Raw genomic sequence first — 19,615 nt, forward strand, 5'->3', positions numbered from 1 at the left:
TTAAGTTTAACAGTCATTGTTTATTTAAGTAACAGTAGGATTGTGCTCTTGAACACATTTTTTCTATGTAGCGGTATGTTTGACAGTGGTCACAAGTAAGTATAATATATCTACATCTTATATAAACATATTAAGTTTGTTAAAACATTCATAAAACAAACAACAAGTTTATCAAACAGTTTATCAAACAGTGTTTCCAACATCGCTCTGTTATAATCTCTGCAATTTAAAAATGAAAAACTTGAGGTATTGAATCAAACTCTTTCTGATCATGGTTGGGGTTATGTCAAAATGTAGTGCAACCACCCAGGTCCGGTTTAAATACTCACAGCATCTTCACATCACATCTGGCCAAAACAATGCCTTATCTTTATCAAGGGGGACGGGAGGCAGGAAACAAATGATCATACAGGGCCAATTAGACAGCATCCACAGCACCTCATCCTCATTCTGGTGACGTATGTCCAGAGAAACCTGGCCTAACCAGAGTCACTGGAATAAGGCACACAGCAGCACAAAAACACATACCAGGGCCAATTAATACAAGGCTCACACTGGTTCATATCATAGAGAGCCTAAAGATGTCCTGGGTGTGTTATTCTCTCTCTCTCTTTCTTTCTCTCTCTCTCGCAAGCACACACACACACACACACACACAATCCACTTTAGCATGAGAAAATGACAACCTTTAGTTTCAGCTGAAACAAGTTTGTAAAGGTAAAACACAGATCACACTTCACTTGCTTATTGACATAAAAAACACAAGTCTCAACCGAAACAGAAAATCAGGTGTTCACTGTACTGTACATTTTCAGAAATCAGGTATTAGTCCTGATGATGGTAAAAGGTATTGTTAAGTAACTTAGCTAAGGTATAAAAAGGCCTTTTCATACTCAAGCCTTCATTTGTGCTTAAAAAGAGAATATCTCTAGAAAATGCTGTAGTCAAGATCAAAAGATAAAAAGTTTTTATAGAATAATAATTCCAATCATGCTCCACCTCATGCTTCTGCTATATTACAATGCAATATAAATGTGATTAAAAGATGGATCCATCAGGCAGACTCTGATATCAAGGTGGGTTATCGGACAGACTTGTGGTTTCAGTTACAAACCCACAGTTACAATTCCAATCCTTATCAACTGTGAAAATGCTGATAGTTCTATCAGTTTTACCAAAGATGTGAACATTCTGCAAATAGGAGCAGTCGAAGCTATGTTTAGAGAGATGTCTAGTTATGTCTAGAGACACAGCCATGTTTTATAGCCCCACTAGAACACTGTCCTTGTCTTAGAAACAGTCATGAGTCAAGTTACAAACAATGGTCTATTCACAAACCACTGGCCTATCGAATGACACCCCCCAAGGATGGCCTTGTTTGACTCGGAGGTCAATTTCACAAACCCCCCCCCACCCCCAACAGTTACACTCTATCTGTAGAGAACTTCCTCTGTAGCCGACAGGAGGGAGATGGTCACATTGACATTTCATGACAACGCATCGATTCTTCAAGAATGCTATGGTTACATAGTCGTGTCTGGAGCAGAGTGATTGTGTGTCCCTTCATCAAACACACAGGGAGCCCTGTGGTGTGCTCTCTGGAACCCTACTTGTTTAATGGCCGTCATTGCAGGCTCTTCTTGAGTTGCTGCCATGGAAACCAGCAGCTTCGCTTGGCGGGTGTGTGTGAAGCTGCAGTTCTGCCAGACAGCCACCAGGGGCAGCACGGCTAGCATTCTTGGGGCGTAGGTGAGATGTTCAGAGCCTGAGAACAGAGGATCTGAGATACTGAGGCAGAACAAAGGATAGGCTGCTCCACGGCAACGCACAAAAGGGAATGAACAGCAGCCCATGGGGGGGGGGGGAGGGGTTACCCATTCTGTTGTCATTGCTGATGACCACCATGGTTACACAAGTAACCATGGCGAGACATGAGGTCCCTTGGTGTGGTTACATGTAAGACATATTCACTGTGATAACCTTTGTAGGAATAAGGTATGATTTGAGAAGAATGGCCTTTAAGCTGGAAGGGAGGGTTCACTCTCACTCTCTAACACACACACACACGCTCATTACACAACTGCAGAGTAGAGGAGAGCTGGGCAGGGCAGGGCCCTCAAGGTCAGGGGTCACCTATAAGTAACCTGTAGGCCTCTTGACATCCCTCTGAACCCTTCATGCCCCACTTCTGTGACTGTGTGCAGCAGGGGCATTGGTGTGAGACAGACTCAGCGTTTTCCCTAATCGATCATAGACATTGAGTATACCCTCTTCCCAATCCTCCCTGACGGAAAACTGTACAGCTGGAGGAGGGTGGCTACAATACCAATGATTGGCTCAGACAGCACACAGAGAGGGGGGGGGGGGGGCTTGGGTCTAGGAGCCCTGAGGCGGGGGGGCAGGGATGTGTTGGAGGATCCAGGAAGTTGTCTCCTTCAGCACGGAGGTGGCCACCTCAGGGAGATCATGGTGGAGGGCGTGGTACCCTCCCTCATACACCTGTGTAGGAGAAGACACACACACACTGACCATTACAGTAAATATAAAGTATGTACTCTCTCTCTCTCCCCTCTCTCCCTCTCTCTCTCTCTCTCTCTCAAAAACAAAAATCTAAAACTGTGTTCTCTGTTGATCTGTGTGTGTTGTCTCTGTGTGTCACGCCGACCTTGAGTTCCTTGTCAGGGCTCTGGGCCTTCTCGTACATCATCCGGGACCCTCGGATGTCACACAGCTTGTCAGCGTTGCCGTGGAGAAGCAGGAAGGGCCAGGTGATGTCGGGTATGTGTCTCTCGATGCGAGCGGCTGCACCCATCAGCTGCATCCCGAACGACACGCGCATCCCGCCATGGAAGTTCAGCTCGTCAGCATCATACGCCTCCACCTGCCACCAACAGGAAGAGGAGGGGATTAGACAGGAAGAGGAGGGGCTTATGGTGGAAGAGGAAGGGATTGGATTGGAAGAGGAGGGGTTATATAGGAAGAGGAGGGGTTATATAGGAAGAGGAGGGGTTATATAAGTTGGACTACTGCAACTCGCTGCTCGCCGGTCTCCCAGCATGCGCAACCCGCCCTCTCCAGAGGATTCAGAACGCAGCGGCCCGCCTGGTCTACAATCTACCCAGACGCTCCCATGTTACCCCACTCCTCATCTCCCTCCACTGGCTTCCCATCACGGCCCGTATCAGAGTCAAGACCCTGGTACTGACCTTCCGAGCGGTGAACGGGACTGCACCAGACTACATCAAGTCTCTCCTCCAGCCTCACACCCCCACCCGCCACCTACGGTCTTCTTCTGACAACCGTCTGGTGGTCCCACGCTCTTTTCCTGTCTGGCCCCCCAATGGTGGAATCACCTCCCCACCTCCATCAGAGACACTGACTGTCTCCCCACCTTCAAGAAAAGGCTTAAGACGCACAATACAACGATACTTAGGAATGATTTGCTGAACTTGATGTTAGTTTCCTCCAGGAACACAATGACTCTTATTGAGGGACTTGTTGCTCTTGTTGGTTAGTTGTAACTGATTTAACTTCTTGTACTCGCTGTGAATTATATTATTGTTGCTTGCTTTTTCTACAGGTACACTCTTGCACTTTTTGAGGTTCATGTTGTTTAATTTGTAACTTGTTTAACTACATGCTCTTATGGTTCTTCCCATTGGCACTTATTTGCTTTTCACAATGTATGCTTCATGTTTTGGCTACCCACAATGTTTTGGGGCTATCTCGTTGCTATGATCAGTGGCCTATGCACTTTTGTAAAGCTTTCTCTTGGAAGTTGCTTTGGATAAAAGCATTTGCTAAATGAATAAACCTAAATGTCAGAGGCGGGGCTTAGACAGGAAGAGGAGGGGCTTAGACAGGAAGAGGAATAAAAAGCAGAGAAAAGAGACATGGAAATAGCTTTGGGTTTGACTGTTGTGTAATGGAATAAACAGAGCACTAAGTGAACACTGTATGTCTGTTTATAGTAACTACAATAACAGTGGTGACTCATTTCAAACACTCACCCACACACGGCTCATTCTCACAAACTAGATAAATTCCAAAGAACTTTCAGAAGGGTAATAGGGTGGAGCTGGTTCATGCAGGAGACTCCGAGACCTTAGCGTGCCACTAGCAGCTCGTCATATCACACAGTCGGGGCACACCTTAACAGGGCGGGCTATTTAAACAGGATATCACTGCACTCTGCATTGCTTAGTGCGACACAGGATCCTCTCGGTTCAATCTGCTGCCTCTGCCTCCCCGGCCTCCAGCCTTGGTTCTGTGTTCCCGTCGTAGGGGGAATGCGTTCGCTGCTCTCGGCTCGGATGTCTAGACGGTGTCTCCGTCGGGTGCGGCAGGGAGCCGCTGCGAGCACAACCATTATGCCAAAACATGTATTGTATCATGTGTAATAAAGTATCAAGTAATCGCTGCTACTGAGTCCTCCTGCATGAACCAGACACTAGTCTGCCCACAGCACACCAGCCAATCAGGGAGATGTGAGACGTGGAAGTGGCTTTGTTATGGGTATGTTGGTGTGTGACCACAAATATGACTAGGGCTAACCATTGACTGAGCGATGCAAAGATGAACATGCAGACACACACACACACACACACTCACCTGTTTCTGGTCCCGTGAGACCCACTTTGAGTCTATGCTGCCCAGAGACAGGCTGGGTAGCATGTGGTTCAGAACTTTGGCCAGGAACACTTTGAAGGGCGTGGCCGAGTCCGGGTTCATCTGGACCATGGGGGCGATCAGAACCACGCCCGCAAAGTCGCTAGGCCGCTCGCACGCCGTCAGAATGGAGATGGCTCCTCCCTGAAGAAGAAAAAAAACAAAAACAGCATTTATTCATTCACAGCAGATATAAACATATTCACACAGATGCATTAACAGATTAGTTCAAATGAATGGTCGTTATGAAGCTCTGCAGAAGCCAGAAAATGACCCATTCATTTGAATCAGGTGTGTTGGAGCAGGGAAACATCTAGAACAAACAGGCCAGTGGGCCCTGAGGACCAGGGATGAAGACCACAGCACTAGAAGTTTCCTTCAACAGCCACCCCTGATTGGACATGGTGGCGTCGGTGATTCAGATTCTAATCACATGGCAGAGGCTAAACTCATTAGGGGGGACTAGCATGCCAAGGACCAGGGTGTTTGGGAAGGCGTTCTGGAAGCTCATTTGCTTCAACTTTGTTAGTCTATTTTGTGAAGGGTATGCATATTCATGAGCTGGGGCCCACCGTCGAACAAGCATCTCTGCAGCGAGAGCTCTGCAGAACATTTCCCACCAGAATCACACACGCACGCACACACAGGGAGACTGCCTCTGGCTTCCACTCAATTGCGCAGGAAGCACGGATGAGAGAGGGCACCTTGAACCTGTCACTCACTGGAAAAGTAGACAGTCTGGAGAGTTAGGAGGAGTACAGAGTCTGGAGGAGTGGATAGTTAGGAGGAGTAGATAGTCTGGAGGAGTAGAGAGTTAGGAGGAGTAGAGAGTTAGGAGAAGAGAGTTGGGAGGGAGGGAGTTTGCAGACTAGAGGAGTATGGATTTTCCACTGGGTCTCTAGGGCACAAAACTTCCAACCAAAAGAGATGAGAGCGAACTTGTGTGTGTGTGTGTGTAGGTGTGTGTGCTTCCTTCAGATAACTCAACAAGCAGGCTGAGAGAGGAACAGAGGGATTCATTTTGAGACTGATTAGAACAGCCTCAAAAAGACACACACACATTGAACTTGGGAGAAGAATATGGGTATTGTTCAGGCTCCCTTGACACCACGAGGACTCTGATTGTGGTTATGCAAGAAGCTACATACTGACATTACATAAAGTTCCAGCCTCCAAGATCTGGGACAGAATCAGGAGAGATATGGATGGAGGGAGGAAGGGAGGGAGGACGGAGAGATGGAAAACAGGAAGACTGGTGGAGCAGACAGAAAACTAGACAAAAACAGGGAAAAAAAGGGTGGAGGAACTGAACACGTTCACTGGCATACAACACCACAGACGTCAAATACACATCAACGCCACTCCTGTCTAGACATTCTGTGAGCATGGACACTGACTTTTTCAACAGAAAGTATCTCATGTTCTTAGACAGTCAACATTTCCTCTTTTCAGTCACAGCTCAACGACTTCCTTTTTCCACTTCCTGTTAGCCGAGAGCGGGGCGCCCCGGGTTGCACACACCTGTGTCCCAGAATAACCGTCACGCTTCTTATATACCTCACCCGTCTTATCTACCTCACAGCACCCTTTGTTTACTTGCTGCTTTTAGTACCATGTGACCCTGACACCCTCCACCTTCTCCTTTCATGTATGACACGCCATCTGGATGTCCCACTGATTAAAAGGTCTCCAGAGAACATTCTGTTTGCTGGCCTTTTGTGGATGCTTCCGGAAGGCCCCTCATTCTCCCAGTCCCCAGATGGGCCATGTTTCCCCCTTGGGATGAGAAGGTATTGTGCGTTGCGTGTGCATTATGGTCTGTCGCCATTTGGTTGCCGGGACCGGGGCAGTGCTGAGGTGCGGTTTCGAATTGTGGAGGGAGTCGAACAGTAAGAGGAAGGAGCAGCAGGGGAGACAGGATGTGAGGTCAGCGAAGGTCCTTGACTCTAAAGCCTCGGTCTGCTCTGATGTGAGTTGACAGAGCTGAATACCTCCGGGGAAGGGGGGGGTGGGCAGATTGTTTGTGTTTTTTGTACACACACGCACCCCCCAATGTGTCACACCATCTGTGTACCCCGACAGCTCCAGAGGAAGCTGTTGATGTGATGGTATTTGTGTATTCACTTAGAGGATTTGTCGTACAACACAACCCCTAGTCCCTATCCCACAGGCTAGCCGCTAGTCAGAACTCAGGCAAATCTGTTGGTGATTTGAATTGCTGCTGAAATAAATATCCAAACATTTTGGATTTTTGACGTTCTTGTTTGAGCATGTGTGTGTTTTGTATGTGTGCCTGTGCTTCTGTGTACACTACGTATGTGAGTGTGTGTGAGTGTGTGTGGCTCACCATGGAGTGTCCCACGATGAAGACAGGCAGGTCGGGGTGGCGAGCCTTCATCAGGTCGACGTGCTGCAGGGAGTCTCTAACGAACACCTGGAAGTCCTTTATGTTCATCCTGTCACCCTCACTCTGGCCATGACCGACTGACGGAGGGAGAGAGAGGGGGGGAGGGGGATCGAGGATGGAGAAAATGGGAAGAAAAAATGATTAAGATAGAGAGTAAGTGAGGTGAAGAAAGGGAGAGAAACAAGGGAGAGGAGCAGGACGGGAGAGAGAGAGAGACACAGAGAGAGAGAGGGGGAGAGAGAGAGAGAGAGAGAGAGAGAGAGAGAGAGAGAGAGAGAGAGAGAGAGAGAGAGAGAGAGAGAGAGAGAGAGAGAGAGAGAGAGAGAGAGAGAGAGAGAGAGAGAGGGAGCGAGAGGAGAGAGAGAGAGAGAGAGAGAGAGAGAGAGAGAGGGGGAGAAAAGAGATACTGAGTGACAGATCAAATTGCCATCTCTCATCTTCGTTAGTCTGTGCAGATGGATCTTCTCTATCCCTGTGTGTGTGTGTGTGTGTGTGTCCCATGCTCCCCTCCCCTCTTCCACTCACATGCAGCATGTTCAGAGCGATGAGAGGGGTGTGTTGCCATGGCACCACACCACCGGCTACATTTTAAACATTCAAAACATGTACACTCGCACTCATCTCCCTCGCTCCCACTTTCCCTCTTTCTGCTCTCCCTCTCTGCCCCTATCAACAACCACCCCCCCCTCGTCTCTCCCTATTCTCCTTTTCACTGAAACCCTTCTCTCGTTCAAAAAAACCCATCAAAAGACGTCTGGAGGCACTCACCAACTTTAGAGAAAAAAGAACAGGGAGGCAGACGGTTTTACCCATTTCTTTCGGCCGTCAAACAAAGCATGCTAACGTTTCGTCCCTGTTCTCAGTCTCTAGGTCTCTCCTTTCCCTCACTCTCCCATCAAACCCCCCCCCCCCTTCCCCTCCTCGTGGTAATAGTTTGTACTGAATGGTGTGATGGAAGCCTATCAGTCAGTGTGTGTGTGTGTGTGTGTGTGTGTACAGGTTTTTCAGAGAAAAAATGAGCTTCCTTCCTTCCAATCCTCTCCTGGCAATTCAACATCCCAACAAAAGGACACGCACCGCCTTGAGTAGATGGAGCTACACTGAAGTGGATATCAATGATCGACTGAGACAAGAGTGCAAAAGAGAAACAGGAGCCTGTGTGTGTGTGTGTGTGTGTGTGTGTGTGTGTGTGTGTGTGTGCGTAAGGGGTGGGGGGATGGAGCAGCCGTAAAACAAGACAACTCCTCATGCATGACACGTCAGCTGAGGGGGTCGGAGGGTGAGAGGGAGGTGAGACTGGCCCTGCTGTGCCAGGCCTGAGGGCTGCTGGTTTACCATCACATCCACACCACCTGTCCATCCACATTTGCTCTCGAAGCCCAGGCCTGGACCAGCACCAGCCCTGCTCCGAGGAGCATGGTCCCTACAGCCCTGTGGTGGAGAGAGGGGGGAGCAGGGGAGGACAGGCCCTGTACAATGGTGGAATCACCTCCCCACCTCCATCAGGGACACTGACTGTCTCCCCACCTTCAAGAAAAGGCTCAAGACGCACTTGTTCCGGGAGTACAACGGCACTTAGGAATGCTTGGCTGGACCTGATGTTAGTTTCCTCCAGGATCACAATGACTCGTATTGAGAGACTTGTTGCTCTTGTTGGTTAGTTGTAACGGTTTTAAATTCGCTGTGAAATATTTTACTGTTGATTGTTTTTCTACAGGTACACTCTTGCACTTTTTGAGTTTCATGTTGTTTAATTGTAACTTGTTTAACTGCATGCTCTTATGGTTCTTCCCTTTGGCACTTATTTGGTTTTCCACAATGTATGCTTCATGTTTTGGCTGCTCGCAATGTTTGGGGCCATCTCGTTGTTATGATCAGTGACCTATGCTCTTTTGTAAAGCTCTCTCTTGGAAGTCGCTTTGGATAAAAGCGTCTGCTAAATGCATAAATGTAAATGTACTGGATAGAGGGAGGAGGAGAGAAGAAGCGGAGGAGAAAAGAGGGGGAGGAGGAGAGGCACTGGCCCCCTTTGCACAAACTAGACCAAGTCCAACAGGGGCCAGCTCCGATTCCCAACTATAAACCCCCACATGCGCACATACAAACCTGCTCTAATTACCAGTCAGTCCACATCTGGTCCTGGGGGAGTAGAACTGAGTCTGAGATAATGAGATTATTCATTTCAAATCACTCCCACCATTACATAGCTTTCTGTTCGCTGACAGAGTGAGATAAACAATGCTTTCTGGAGATGTATATGTGTGTTTTTAAGTCAGTCGAGTCAGGTAAAAGGTGAGAAGTGGGGATGGAGTAAATATCAGGTGATAGGACAGTAGTGTGGTTAATGACAGTCCTCTTCAACCTTACAGCAGCGGGTGATACAATAGTGTGGGGGAGACCTGCAGCAACAGGTGAGAGGTCAGCTGTACGGTGTGACAGGGAGACTAACCATGGTCATGAGCGAACACCAGCAGGGATTGGTCCTTCAGGGTTTGAGCGATCTCATCATACGGCCCACAATGCTCTCCTGCGCCATGAGCCACGAAGACCAGAGCCCTGGAGAGAGAAGGAAGAGGAAGAAGAACAAAAAGCCATTTCAACAACATCCCCCGTAGCCACAGGTTGTTTGTTACCACAAACAGACCTGCATACAATTCAACTGTCAGACACACACACACACACACACCCACACAAATCATGACGTCACAAACACAAACAACAGCTTGGGTTGTTTACATAGTTCCTGTGGGAGAGTTGACAAGTTCTAGCCAACAGTTCTGATTCGAGCAAATTAAGAGAGTAATCTCTTGGCTCCGGGGTGAGACCAAAATACTCAATTGACGTTGGCCCAAACATTCCACATGCATGATTAAAATCTATCAATCTCTCGGCCTTTCCTACCACACCCCTGCTGTTGTCAACAGCACACAGCCCTGCCCGTCCACAAGACTGAGAGGAGAGAGGACATAGACAGAATGGGAAAGAGACTGGGAAAATACTCCACATCCTTCTCAGCTTTCCCATAGCGCCTACTGTAAGCAGGTGTTGTCCGTGGCGTAGTCACAATCACTGAAGGCCAGGTCAGCTGTATAGCTCCTCTGGGTTCTAAATAGAGTGGTCCCGGGAGGGACAGAGTCTTCCTCCCACAGCTCTTTGCCTCTTAAAAAAGAGTCTTACAACCCAGTGTGACGCTCCCAATCAATAGCAATTAGCCTATATTTGTTCTCCTGGTGGGGGAGAGAGCGAGAGAGCTCTATTAACATTCCCCCTGTTCTAGTTTCTGTCTCTCCCTCTCTTTCTCTCTGGTCTCAGTGCCTTGAGCTACAGCTGCACTTGTTGGTTGTGGAATGAAAGAGTGGCTGAAAGAAGTTCTTTGTGTGCCAAGGAAGTCCCTGCTAAGATACACACACTACAGTAGCAGCTCTATGCTCTATACAGCCAGGCCTCAGGAACAGTCAGAGCTCAGCCTTATAACCAGGCTTAATCTACATGGGCGTTATACACGTAGCATAAAATAGATGAAGTATCCTGGGAACTATTTGTGGGTGGTCATTTATTTACTTTCACACACACTTCCTTTTCTGTCTCTCTCCCAAACACCCCCCCCCCCCCCCCCCCCATTCCTATCTTTCTTGGGAATTTGAGAAGTATTTGTCTCCCAAACCTTACACCCAGGCCAGTTAAAGAGAGAGAGTCTAATCTGCCGCCAGCAGAACCAGCCAACGTTCTAATCCTCTTTAGGAAGGGCAGACTGGGGCTTCTGGAGCAAGTCTGGCACCAGTAATCTCCCCTTCATAGATGCGAATTGGTGAGAAGTGGACATACAATACATGTGTGTGTGTGTGTGTAGTCAGGCCAGCCCAATGAGAGGTGATCGCACAGGCACGATAATCAGATTAGACTGAGTTTCTCAGAACTGTAGGGTCATGCCTTAAAGTACAGACTGGACTCACTGTGTGTGTGTGTGTGTGTGTGTGTGCGTGCGTGTGTGTTTGTGTGCTTAGGCAGAGAAAGTAGGTGAGACAGAGAGAGTGGGAAAGGACAAAGCAGAAGGAAAAACCGTGCAACAGGCCTTGTTTGGTCAGGATCGCTAGAATCTTGGATGTGGGCCTGCGTCTCTTGCTGATGGACTGGACAGGTCATACTCTACACAAACAGCCTCAACCCTGGCAGGCTCCCTCACATCAACACTGGTCAACACAGACATCAACACCAGGAAGAAGGTTGCTTGTGCCGCACCGTATGGGTTGTAACCCAGCTCTATTGCCAACATACTGGTTTGTTTAGGTATTGTTGATGTTTTGAGAATTTCCCTATGAAATAGCCATCGTAATAAAGGCTTTTCGCCAGACGAGTGCTTTGGACCTTTTCTCTTTGACGAAGTGTCGTGTTCCCTGCCAAAGAGCACGCTCTTCACTTGTTTTGGAATACCGAGCACTCCTGACCTTTTCTTTCTGAACACAGATTATCTATTGAAAGATCTGTCAATCATTGTACATGTCTCTTCTCCCTGCCAGGCACCTTTCACCTACTTCCTGACAGACCAGTGGAAGACCCCCGCCCCCCCCCCCCCCCCTCTTATGACCTATGGCCCTGCACACCTAGACTGTGACTCCATCCGAACTTGACCCATCAGGCTGGAATGTTGATATACTCTATACTGAGTTGTCACGGCCACGCATGTGCCCTCGTTTAAGTTCTGTTTTTCCCTGCCCTAGTGTTCAGTGTCTCCCTGGGTGTGTTGCGGACTAGGTCATGTCTGTCTCTCCTGGCTCCCCGCACCTCCTGTGTCTCGTTCCTATCACCCAGCTGTTGTTCGTTTGATTAATCACCCGCCCTGAAAATCTGTTTGCTCCCTGAGTCAGTCCTTGTGGTTATATGAAGTGTGAGTATCCTTTGTTTTGGAATCCTGCCTGCCTCGCCTGTGTTTGGGTCCTACCCCTGCACCCACACCTGACACTGAGTACTCAGTGATGTGATGACCCTGAGCTTACCAGCACAAAGAGTACGTAAGATGAAGCTTTAAATGTAGTTTTTGTGGCTCAGTAGTTGGAAGGTCAAGAGACACTCCCCTCACCTGTCTGACTAGGTAGCCAGTAGTTTGTCAACAGAACAAATTCTCTACTGGCCTACTCTGGTAGTTACCATGGTAACAACACCTCTCTCTGGAAGTGGGTGTGCTGAGAAGGATGGGGGGGTGGGGTGAAAGCACATGGTTGCCACGGAAACAGCAGCTCTGCCAGAAATCGTTGACCATTGCAGTTCGGGCATGTAAAGAAACAGCATCTGTCGTTGTTGTTGTTATGTTCAGTAGCGAAACACAGATTCAACTCCAGAATGTTCTATTTCACAAACCCACTGTCCTGACAGGTGAGCACACTTGTTCATTGGACTACTGGTATCATTGTACAACTGAATGCTGTTTTTGTTGTTGCTTTCTGTTCACACAACCATTTCAATACTGTTGTCGCATGATAGACATGTCAGCAATTTTCCGTCATCTGTCCTCATTCCAGCTTCACACACACACACACACACACACACACACACACACACACACACACACACACACACACACACACACACACACACACACACACACACAAACACAGTATGCTTTAGCACAACTGTATTACACGACTACTCAGGTTAAGTGTTAGGTCTAACCTTGTAGCCTACTGTAAACCCTCTAGTCAACAGATGAGTATGGGTTGGTAGGAGCTTGAACAACCCATTCCATTATGCACCAATAAACTGAAACTAGTACCTTCTGGGGAAGTGTGGGTGTGGAACCAAAACTGGTCATCCCCGCTAACGAGAAACACATCAGACATAAAACAAGTCACAGACATGCTGACATATCCTCCTAAGTAGGCCCATATGTTGTAATGTTTCCTGTGTGAGTGTGTGACAGAGGGTGACAGAAGTAGAATAATTGTGTTCTCTTCTTGAGACGTTTGTGTGTAGTGGGGGCAAGGGAGCAAGTACAGAAGCTGTAGGCTAACTGACGCTATGATATTTAAAAAGCCGTTGCTTATACGGTAGACTGGTTTCACTGTGACACACTAAGGAACCTGTCATTTTAGCGTCGTTGTGGATTCATAAATGCATTGACAAAGCTGCAGGTTGTCGTCGAATCCTGTAGCCTAGTGATATAAGCACCGCATTTAATCCTCGTTTTTGAACTGGGATGCCATCGGTGTTTCGGTTTCTAAAACATGACAGCCCACTGACCTTGGCGGGCCCTCCGGCTCCCAGTAGCGGCAAAACAAGTGCTGTCCGTCGGCGTTGACGATATGCTTTAGGTCGGTGTAGGGGACACCTTGCGGACTCCGCCGTGGCGATCCTGGCTCAGGCATGGGAGAGGCACCGAGAACCCAATCTGAAACATATCCCCGAAGCACAGATAAGAAGTCGCTACTGTATAAATAGGAGACGCCGGCAACGCACAAGCAGGTGGTCAAAACATTCATGGTTTTAAATGTTCATTCATTCGCCGGAGTCCCTGGCGGCCACTCAAAATCAAGCCACACTAGCTCCCTAGGATTGTTTTCAACACAGCCATCTACGTCACGGAACTATAAGCCAGCTCTCATCTCCCGGCCAGCTCTCTCTCTCGTTCCCTTGCTCTCGCACTCACACACGCGCGCGCGCCCGCCCGCGTGCACCCTCACATGCGCTACATCTGACTTTCCTGGCAGACGCGGCAGCGCAAGAATATCGCACCGTTAATATCGATGTAGGACAACAAAGCAGTTGAGGTGAGCTAACAGCCCCCTGTCAGTAAAAATAGACGGTGCAGGTCAGGTTTCAGGTTGACTTGTCTACATTAAAATAATTGACTTTGGAGATAGCATCTAAATTGAAAGCATATCCCATTCATTTGATCCTGAGTGCGCCTGGCCAGTGAATACAGGTCAATTTGATGGTGACGTTGTGGCCAGAGCATATGCTTCCTTATGAAATGACAAACAAATTGTTTTCGCCTGGTAGAATTATTGTTGGCTTAGTTACGGCAATGTCAGGCCAGGTCAGTCTACCTATTCGATCGAAACTCAGATCCCCACACCATGAACTGTCATATTACAGTAAACATATGTTCGTCCATTTAGCATCTTTAAATGTGTGAATGAGCTGAAGACTATGAATGAGCAATCTCTGTGTCTCTGGAATAGTGAAAGGCTATTCTAGTCCATATTGCTTGATATTTTATGACAGGACATCAGCAGTCAGACTTCTGATTATAATGTTCGTCAATGAAAGGGTAAAATTCACCAACCTGTCCTGAAACGTCTGTGAAGTTGTGACACACTCTCGTTTGCCTGCTGTTCGCTCCCTACTTGAAGCTCCGCGACCGACTGTTGGGTAAAGAATGTAACCGCTCGGGGAAACATCAAATACTCACACACATCGATGCAGGGAAGGCGGAGGCTCGAGGTTGCCATAGCCCAGCCCTCTTCTTGTCCCGCTCTGCCCTTCTGTGAAGCCCCTGTGTGGAGCAGCCCCCGACTTTCTCTCTCTCTCTCTCTCTCTCTCTCTCTCTCTCTCTCTCTCTCTCTCTCTCTCTCTCTCTCTCTCTCTCTCTCTCTCTCTCTCTCTCTCTCTCTCTCTCTCTCTCTCTCTCTCTCTCAAACTCCCTCCTCTCCCCCCTTCTGTGTCTCTCTTCCTGGCATATTTCACGCATCAACATATGGTCCTCATGTTAAGAGCACATCGAACCACTTAGGTTGAGGTTCTGGGAGTACAAATTAAGAAAATAGGTGACGGAGAGACATTGTGTTGCTAAAAGGAGGCCCACAGGAAAGCCCAGCCGTTTGTTATTAGTTGTTCATGTTCAGATATTGGCCAGGAATTACAGCTTGTTATTGTTGTGTCATATTTGTGTATCCAGTGTTTTCAGACCTTGTGCTTTTGTTTTTCGAATACACTTTCTCACTGGCTCACTTTCCAAATCTAAGCCTTATACTCCCTGACACACACACACACATACATGCACATGTGCACCCACACACACATATATACACACACTCGCACACACACACACACACACACACACACACACACACACACACACACACACACACACACACACACACACACATGCTTCTGATTATCTCCCTCTGTCTGGAGATGATTATAGGCCAGGCATGACTGTGGCCCTGCTCACAGAGACATGCAGCAGGACAGGTGCAACCTGTGTGCTGACAGTTGTCACTGTGAACTCTGTCCTATTTGTCCCCCATCAGGTCACGATGGCCTTCCACGTCCTGAAGAGGATAGTGGTGTGATGATAACGAGTTTAGGGAGGCCCAGTTCAGGGCGCGTGGGGGTGGAGTCAGAAGGTGTGTTGTAAGACGGTGGGGGGTGTGGGTGTGGGAGCGTATGGGTCGAGGTGTGTTCATCCAAGAATGTTTCAGACAAGGTTTCGTAACCCCCATCCCCCCTCTTTTGAAGGCGCTGTACCTTTAAGAGCTATAGGCGTACATAGTGTGTTTGTGTGTGTGCGTGATGTGTTTGCATGCCCTAGTGTGTGTGCACCTGCTAGGTACTGTTCGGTGCTGAGTGCGTCTGTGTGTGTGTGTGCGTATGTGTGTGTGTGTGCATGTCCAATAGTCTACATAGTCTACTGTGTGTCATGCTGTGTACAGATTCCATACTTAGAGCCAATAAAACGTACATGTAGTCACTGTGGTGGTCTGACCTACATCCACAGGATGAGTGGACCAACACATTCCATCTGGCACCAGGTCAAGCGATTCAACTCCAATATACCATCTGTAAATGAATCAACTGGCACAGCTTCCCTACAAAAATTCAAATGGAAGCGGCTTGGTTTTTCGAACAAAACGAACAGTGTGCTCATCTTTTTAATAATATAAATACCCAGCTATTCAACACATACACTTTAACACAGAAACAGGGTTTTTATCATTTTGAATAGTAAAAAAGCCATTCCGAAGAGACGTGCTCTGTTCCTTGCACGGGGCAGTGGGATTCAATCACCTCGTACATGAATCAGCCCACTGCCAGGTCGGTGCGCTCGTTCAGGAATTAGGACTCGGACAGTTGTCAATGACAACTCAGCTCCTGTCAGCTCTCAGAAGTGAGTTGCTGCCATCTCCTTTGAAGGAGAAAGAGAGATACAGAGAGAGAGACAGAGAGAACGACACACAGAGAGAGAGAGAGAGAGAGAGAGAGAGAGAGAGAGAGAGATTTACTGCTCTGTACGAACTGACCTATCCCATGGAAAGCATTTTCTCTGTAACGTCTCCCGGGAGAGCAGTAGCCTGGTATGCCGCTAGGCAGAGAACCAGATCAGGCAGAACAACCAGAAAATCCATATGTTGCTGGAGGGTGCAAGAACGAAGTCGAAGAACCTGTGTGCATATGTCTTTGTGTGCGTGTAGATGCGTGTGCGTGTGTGTGTGTGGACAGTACAGGAACGTGTGTGTATCACCTCGTCGACGGGGCCGGTGTTTGCCTTGCAGCTCTGGCAGTGGAGCACGGCGTCGTGGATGGAGGAGAACAGGCAGGCCTTGGTCACTTTCTCGTTGAAGTATCCTCCGGCCTCCAGGTTCCCCACTACCCCGGCTGGAGACAGGGAGATGGGGGGGAGGGACAGAGGAAAAAGAGAGAGAGAGAAAGACAGAGGGAGAGAGAGAGGGTGTGTGTGTGTGCGGGGGGAGTCAGGGAGGAGACTGAGTGAGAGACGCGATCATCAAAACATTTCGAGTACAGATCATCAACATTCCAGACTGTATACAAACACAGGCAAAATAGTGGCCTAACTACACATTGTGTATAATCCTCATGATTATACACAATCTTCTTAATTACACAGCACAATATCTAAAACATGAAAGGTCCTACTGGTTAGAAGGCTGCAGAACCTAACAAAAGAACAGCTGCCATTGCAGCACAGGCACATTAAACTACTGCTGTTTCAGTTATAATTATATACATGTATAATAGAAGGTGTCTTCCAAAAGTGATAGTCAAGGTTTGGGATGAACAGTTCTATTTGTTTTTCCCCTAACACTAAGGACTCTGTTCGGTTTCCTCCTGGTTGTCATGTGACACTTACTCTGACATCCTGATAGGACCACGTGGATGCCGATCTCACTGTAGTCCTTCCTGATCTGTAACCACACCAAGGGTCAACAAGAACAGAGACACAAAACTCGTGAGCTTAATTTCCGAAGTTGGGCCTATACTTGGCAACAGTTTGCAGCCATGCAAAGACGGCCTTGTTGAATGAACTATTATTGACTCTACTGCAGGGAGGGAGAAGAAGTTTCAACAGGGCGCGTGGAGACAAGCAGAACAGCTTCAGTTCTCACATTGCGTAGCGTCTTAACGCCAACCGTATCCAGGAAGTTGACAGGACTGAGGTCCAGGATGATGGCCTCAGGGATGGAGGAGTCTGGGTGCTCTCCGGTCTCCACTGTAGCAACATCTTTGTGCTCCATATCGTCCTCCGTGTCCTCCCTCTCAGGATGCTCTGGCGCCCCCTTCTGGTCAAGAGGAGGAAGGACACACACAGTCAATAACGAACCAACAGCACTGCGCATTTGTGTGTATGACTGTGTATGCTATTGTGTTTGTGTGTGTATGTTTGTGCGTGTGTGAGTTTGTATACGTGTGTGTGTTTGTTTGTGTGTGTGTATGTGTGTACTTTGGTGTGTGTGTGTGTGTGTCTTGCTTCTTCACCAGGTGCTGGGCATTTTTCTTGGCAGCCTTCTTGGCTTTCTTGGCCTCCTTCTTCTCTTTCCTCAGCCTCTTAGCTTCCTGCTTCTGCTTGATTGACAACATCCTGGTGATATCTATCCCCGTCTGCACCCAGCAGGACACAAACACACAGTCACGGATCCACATTCCTACACTGTAGGTTCATCCATCCTGGCTACACCATGTTGTACTTCTGGATTCACACGAAACAGAGCCAGATTCAGTTAGGTTAGCGCATCTGAAGTAGACCTTTCAGACTTTTACACAGTCCGACTTTTACGACATAAGATCTTTACTTACATTGATACTCTCAAACCAACATTATATGTCAGATGAACAAGATTGACCGACGGCGGATTCATGACTAATCGACAAGAGACGGAGAAAGATTTGTCGATGCCAAAGATGTCACCGACAGGCCGAATACAGCATGATTGCACTCAGTAATCAGGGGCCCTCGGGGAGACACGTTGCCACTCTAACGTCTCTCCTTTGTTTTAATAGAGGACGATGAATGTAATGAGGTGGGTGGAGGGGCGGGGCTGACATGTCATGTCAGTCATGCTCGCTGGCAGAGCACAGCAGAATGTCAACAGAATGTGGTTAGGCAAGCTGTCGAAAGAAGATAGCTGTGCGGATAAGAATTGTGTGCACGTCGATGTGTGTGTGTGTGTGTGTTTCCATGCAAAACGTACCTTTTCTGCCAGGGCATCCATGTACATTTCCGCGTTGGCAAAGTAGAGGGTGGCAGATGAACGGAAAATGACTATACCTGGCACCTCCTTCACCTGGACACAGCAGACACACACACACATGCCTTTACACACACACCTTTGTGAATTGGTCAGACAGCATATTCAGGCCTCGCCCCTATCCTCGTACACACCTGGTTAAATTCATCCACTGGCCTGTAGATGTCAGTCTCAGGAACCTGGCCAAGGAGCGAATACTTTGGTCTGAAACACCCACGTACACACAAACACACACACACATACATGATCATGTTATAACATTGGTTATGTTGGAGTTATCTTGTGATTATATGTTTGGGTTTGAGGTTCATGTGTCGTGTGTGTGTACGCGTGTGACTGAGTGTGTGTGTGTGTAGGTGACTGGATGTGTGTGTGTGTGCTTCTTACAGTTGGGTCCTGAAGATGACTGTGAGTATGGAGAAGGCTATGGAGGCAGCCAAACCAATGTCAGGGTTGAGCAACACCGTCAAAACCAAGGTTGCCACCCACACCATCTAGGGATGACACACACACAAACACACACACACACCCACACAAACACCCAATCACAAACACATATACACACAGTTAAAATTAGACATGGATAGATAGAGAAAAGCTAGAGACCAAGGACTAGACTGAGATGCACACACACACACACTCACACACACGCACACACCATGTCCACTCTGTTGCTTCTCCAAAGCATTGGGATGTCCATGAACTGTTTCATCATTCCTTGCAGGTTGACATAGATGATGGCTGCCAGCACTGCCTGTGTAGAGAATCATACAGACACACAGTCAGGTCACCATAACACACACTCTAGGTCTTCCTCTTTCTTTCTTTCTTTATTTCTATCTTTCACACACACACACACACACACACACACACACACACACGCACGCACACACACACACACACACACACACACGCACACACACACACACACACACACTCTACTTCACCTTGGGTAGCTCTTCAAAGAGGGACCCAATCCACAATGTGATAACCAGAATCACCATCGCTGAGAGAGCACTAGCCACCTGAGAAACAGACAAAGAGAGACGGAGAGACAGAG

The 19,615-nt window shown here is 48.0% G+C and overlaps 2 protein-coding genes and 1 long non-coding RNA gene across 8 annotated transcripts in view; 1 reads left to right on the forward strand and 2 right to left on the reverse strand.

Annotated features, from left to right (window-relative positions):
• On the reverse strand, positions 1 to 14,592 carry mgll (monoglyceride lipase). Its single transcript, XM_062458362.1, has 7 exons — positions 14,355 to 14,592; positions 13,310 to 13,457; positions 9,525 to 9,631; positions 7,016 to 7,152; positions 4,612 to 4,812; positions 2,666 to 2,881; positions 1 to 2,499 (listed from the first exon to the last, which is right to left on the reverse strand). The coding sequence occupies exons 1-7, from the start codon at positions 14,518 to 14,520 to the stop codon at positions 2,377 to 2,379; spliced, it is 1,098 nt and encodes a 365-aa protein (XP_062314346.1). The 5' UTR covers positions 14,521 to 14,592; the 3' UTR covers positions 1 to 2,376.
• Positions 13,488 to 19,615, forward strand: part of LOC134018433 (uncharacterized) — a 9,423-nt gene continuing 3,295 nt past the window's right edge. Inside the window, exons 1-2 of one of the 2 annotated variants that reach the window (XR_009929939.1) lie at positions 13,488 to 13,836; positions 18,912 to 19,032. This is a non-coding gene — a long non-coding RNA (uncharacterized LOC134018433). The remainder of the gene's footprint in view (positions 13,837 to 18,911; positions 19,033 to 19,615) is intronic. The other variant, XR_009929938.1, reaches the window with a different exon arrangement.
• Positions 15,911 to 19,615, reverse strand: part of LOC134018419 (solute carrier family 26 member 6-like) — a 17,646-nt gene continuing 13,941 nt past the window's right edge. For 4 of the 5 annotated variants that reach the window (XM_062458341.1, XM_062458343.1, XM_062458340.1 and 1 more), the window contains 10 exons: positions 19,503 to 19,580; positions 19,214 to 19,309; positions 18,943 to 19,049; positions 18,690 to 18,759; positions 18,499 to 18,591; positions 17,786 to 17,908; positions 17,416 to 17,589; positions 17,160 to 17,214; positions 16,533 to 16,666; positions 15,911 to 16,196 (listed from right to left, as the gene is read on the reverse strand). In XM_062458341.1, coding sequence (XP_062314325.1) covers positions 16,173 to 16,196; positions 16,533 to 16,666; positions 17,160 to 17,214; positions 17,416 to 17,589; positions 17,786 to 17,908; positions 18,499 to 18,591; positions 18,690 to 18,759; positions 18,943 to 19,049; positions 19,214 to 19,309; positions 19,503 to 19,580 — 954 coding nt within the window. In that variant the 3' untranslated portion in view covers positions 15,911 to 16,172. The remainder of the gene's footprint in view (positions 16,197 to 16,532; positions 16,667 to 17,159; positions 17,215 to 17,415; positions 17,590 to 17,785; positions 17,909 to 18,498; positions 18,592 to 18,689; positions 18,760 to 18,942; positions 19,050 to 19,213; positions 19,310 to 19,502; positions 19,581 to 19,615) is intronic. The other variant, XM_062458344.1, reaches the window with a different exon arrangement.

Source organism: Osmerus eperlanus, chromosome 4, assembly GCF_963692335.1.
Source record: "Osmerus eperlanus chromosome 4, fOsmEpe2.1, whole genome shotgun sequence".
Lineage (NCBI taxonomy): Eukaryota > Metazoa > Chordata > Actinopteri > Osmeriformes > Osmeridae > Osmerus > Osmerus eperlanus.

Coding starts and splice junctions, on each gene's coding strand:
- mgll (XM_062458362.1), bottom strand. CDS start 14,520: ATGGCAACCTCGAGCCTCCGCCTTCCCTGCATCGATGTGTGTGAGTAT. Junction 7,153..9,524: donor GGTGTTCGCTCATGACCATG/GTTAGTCTCCCT, acceptor TCCCTCCGTCAG/TCGGTCATGGCCAGAGTGAG. Junction 2,882..4,611: donor TCTCACGGGACCAGAAACAG/GTGAGTGTGTGT, acceptor TGTTGGTGGCAG/GTGGAGGCGTATGATGCTGA.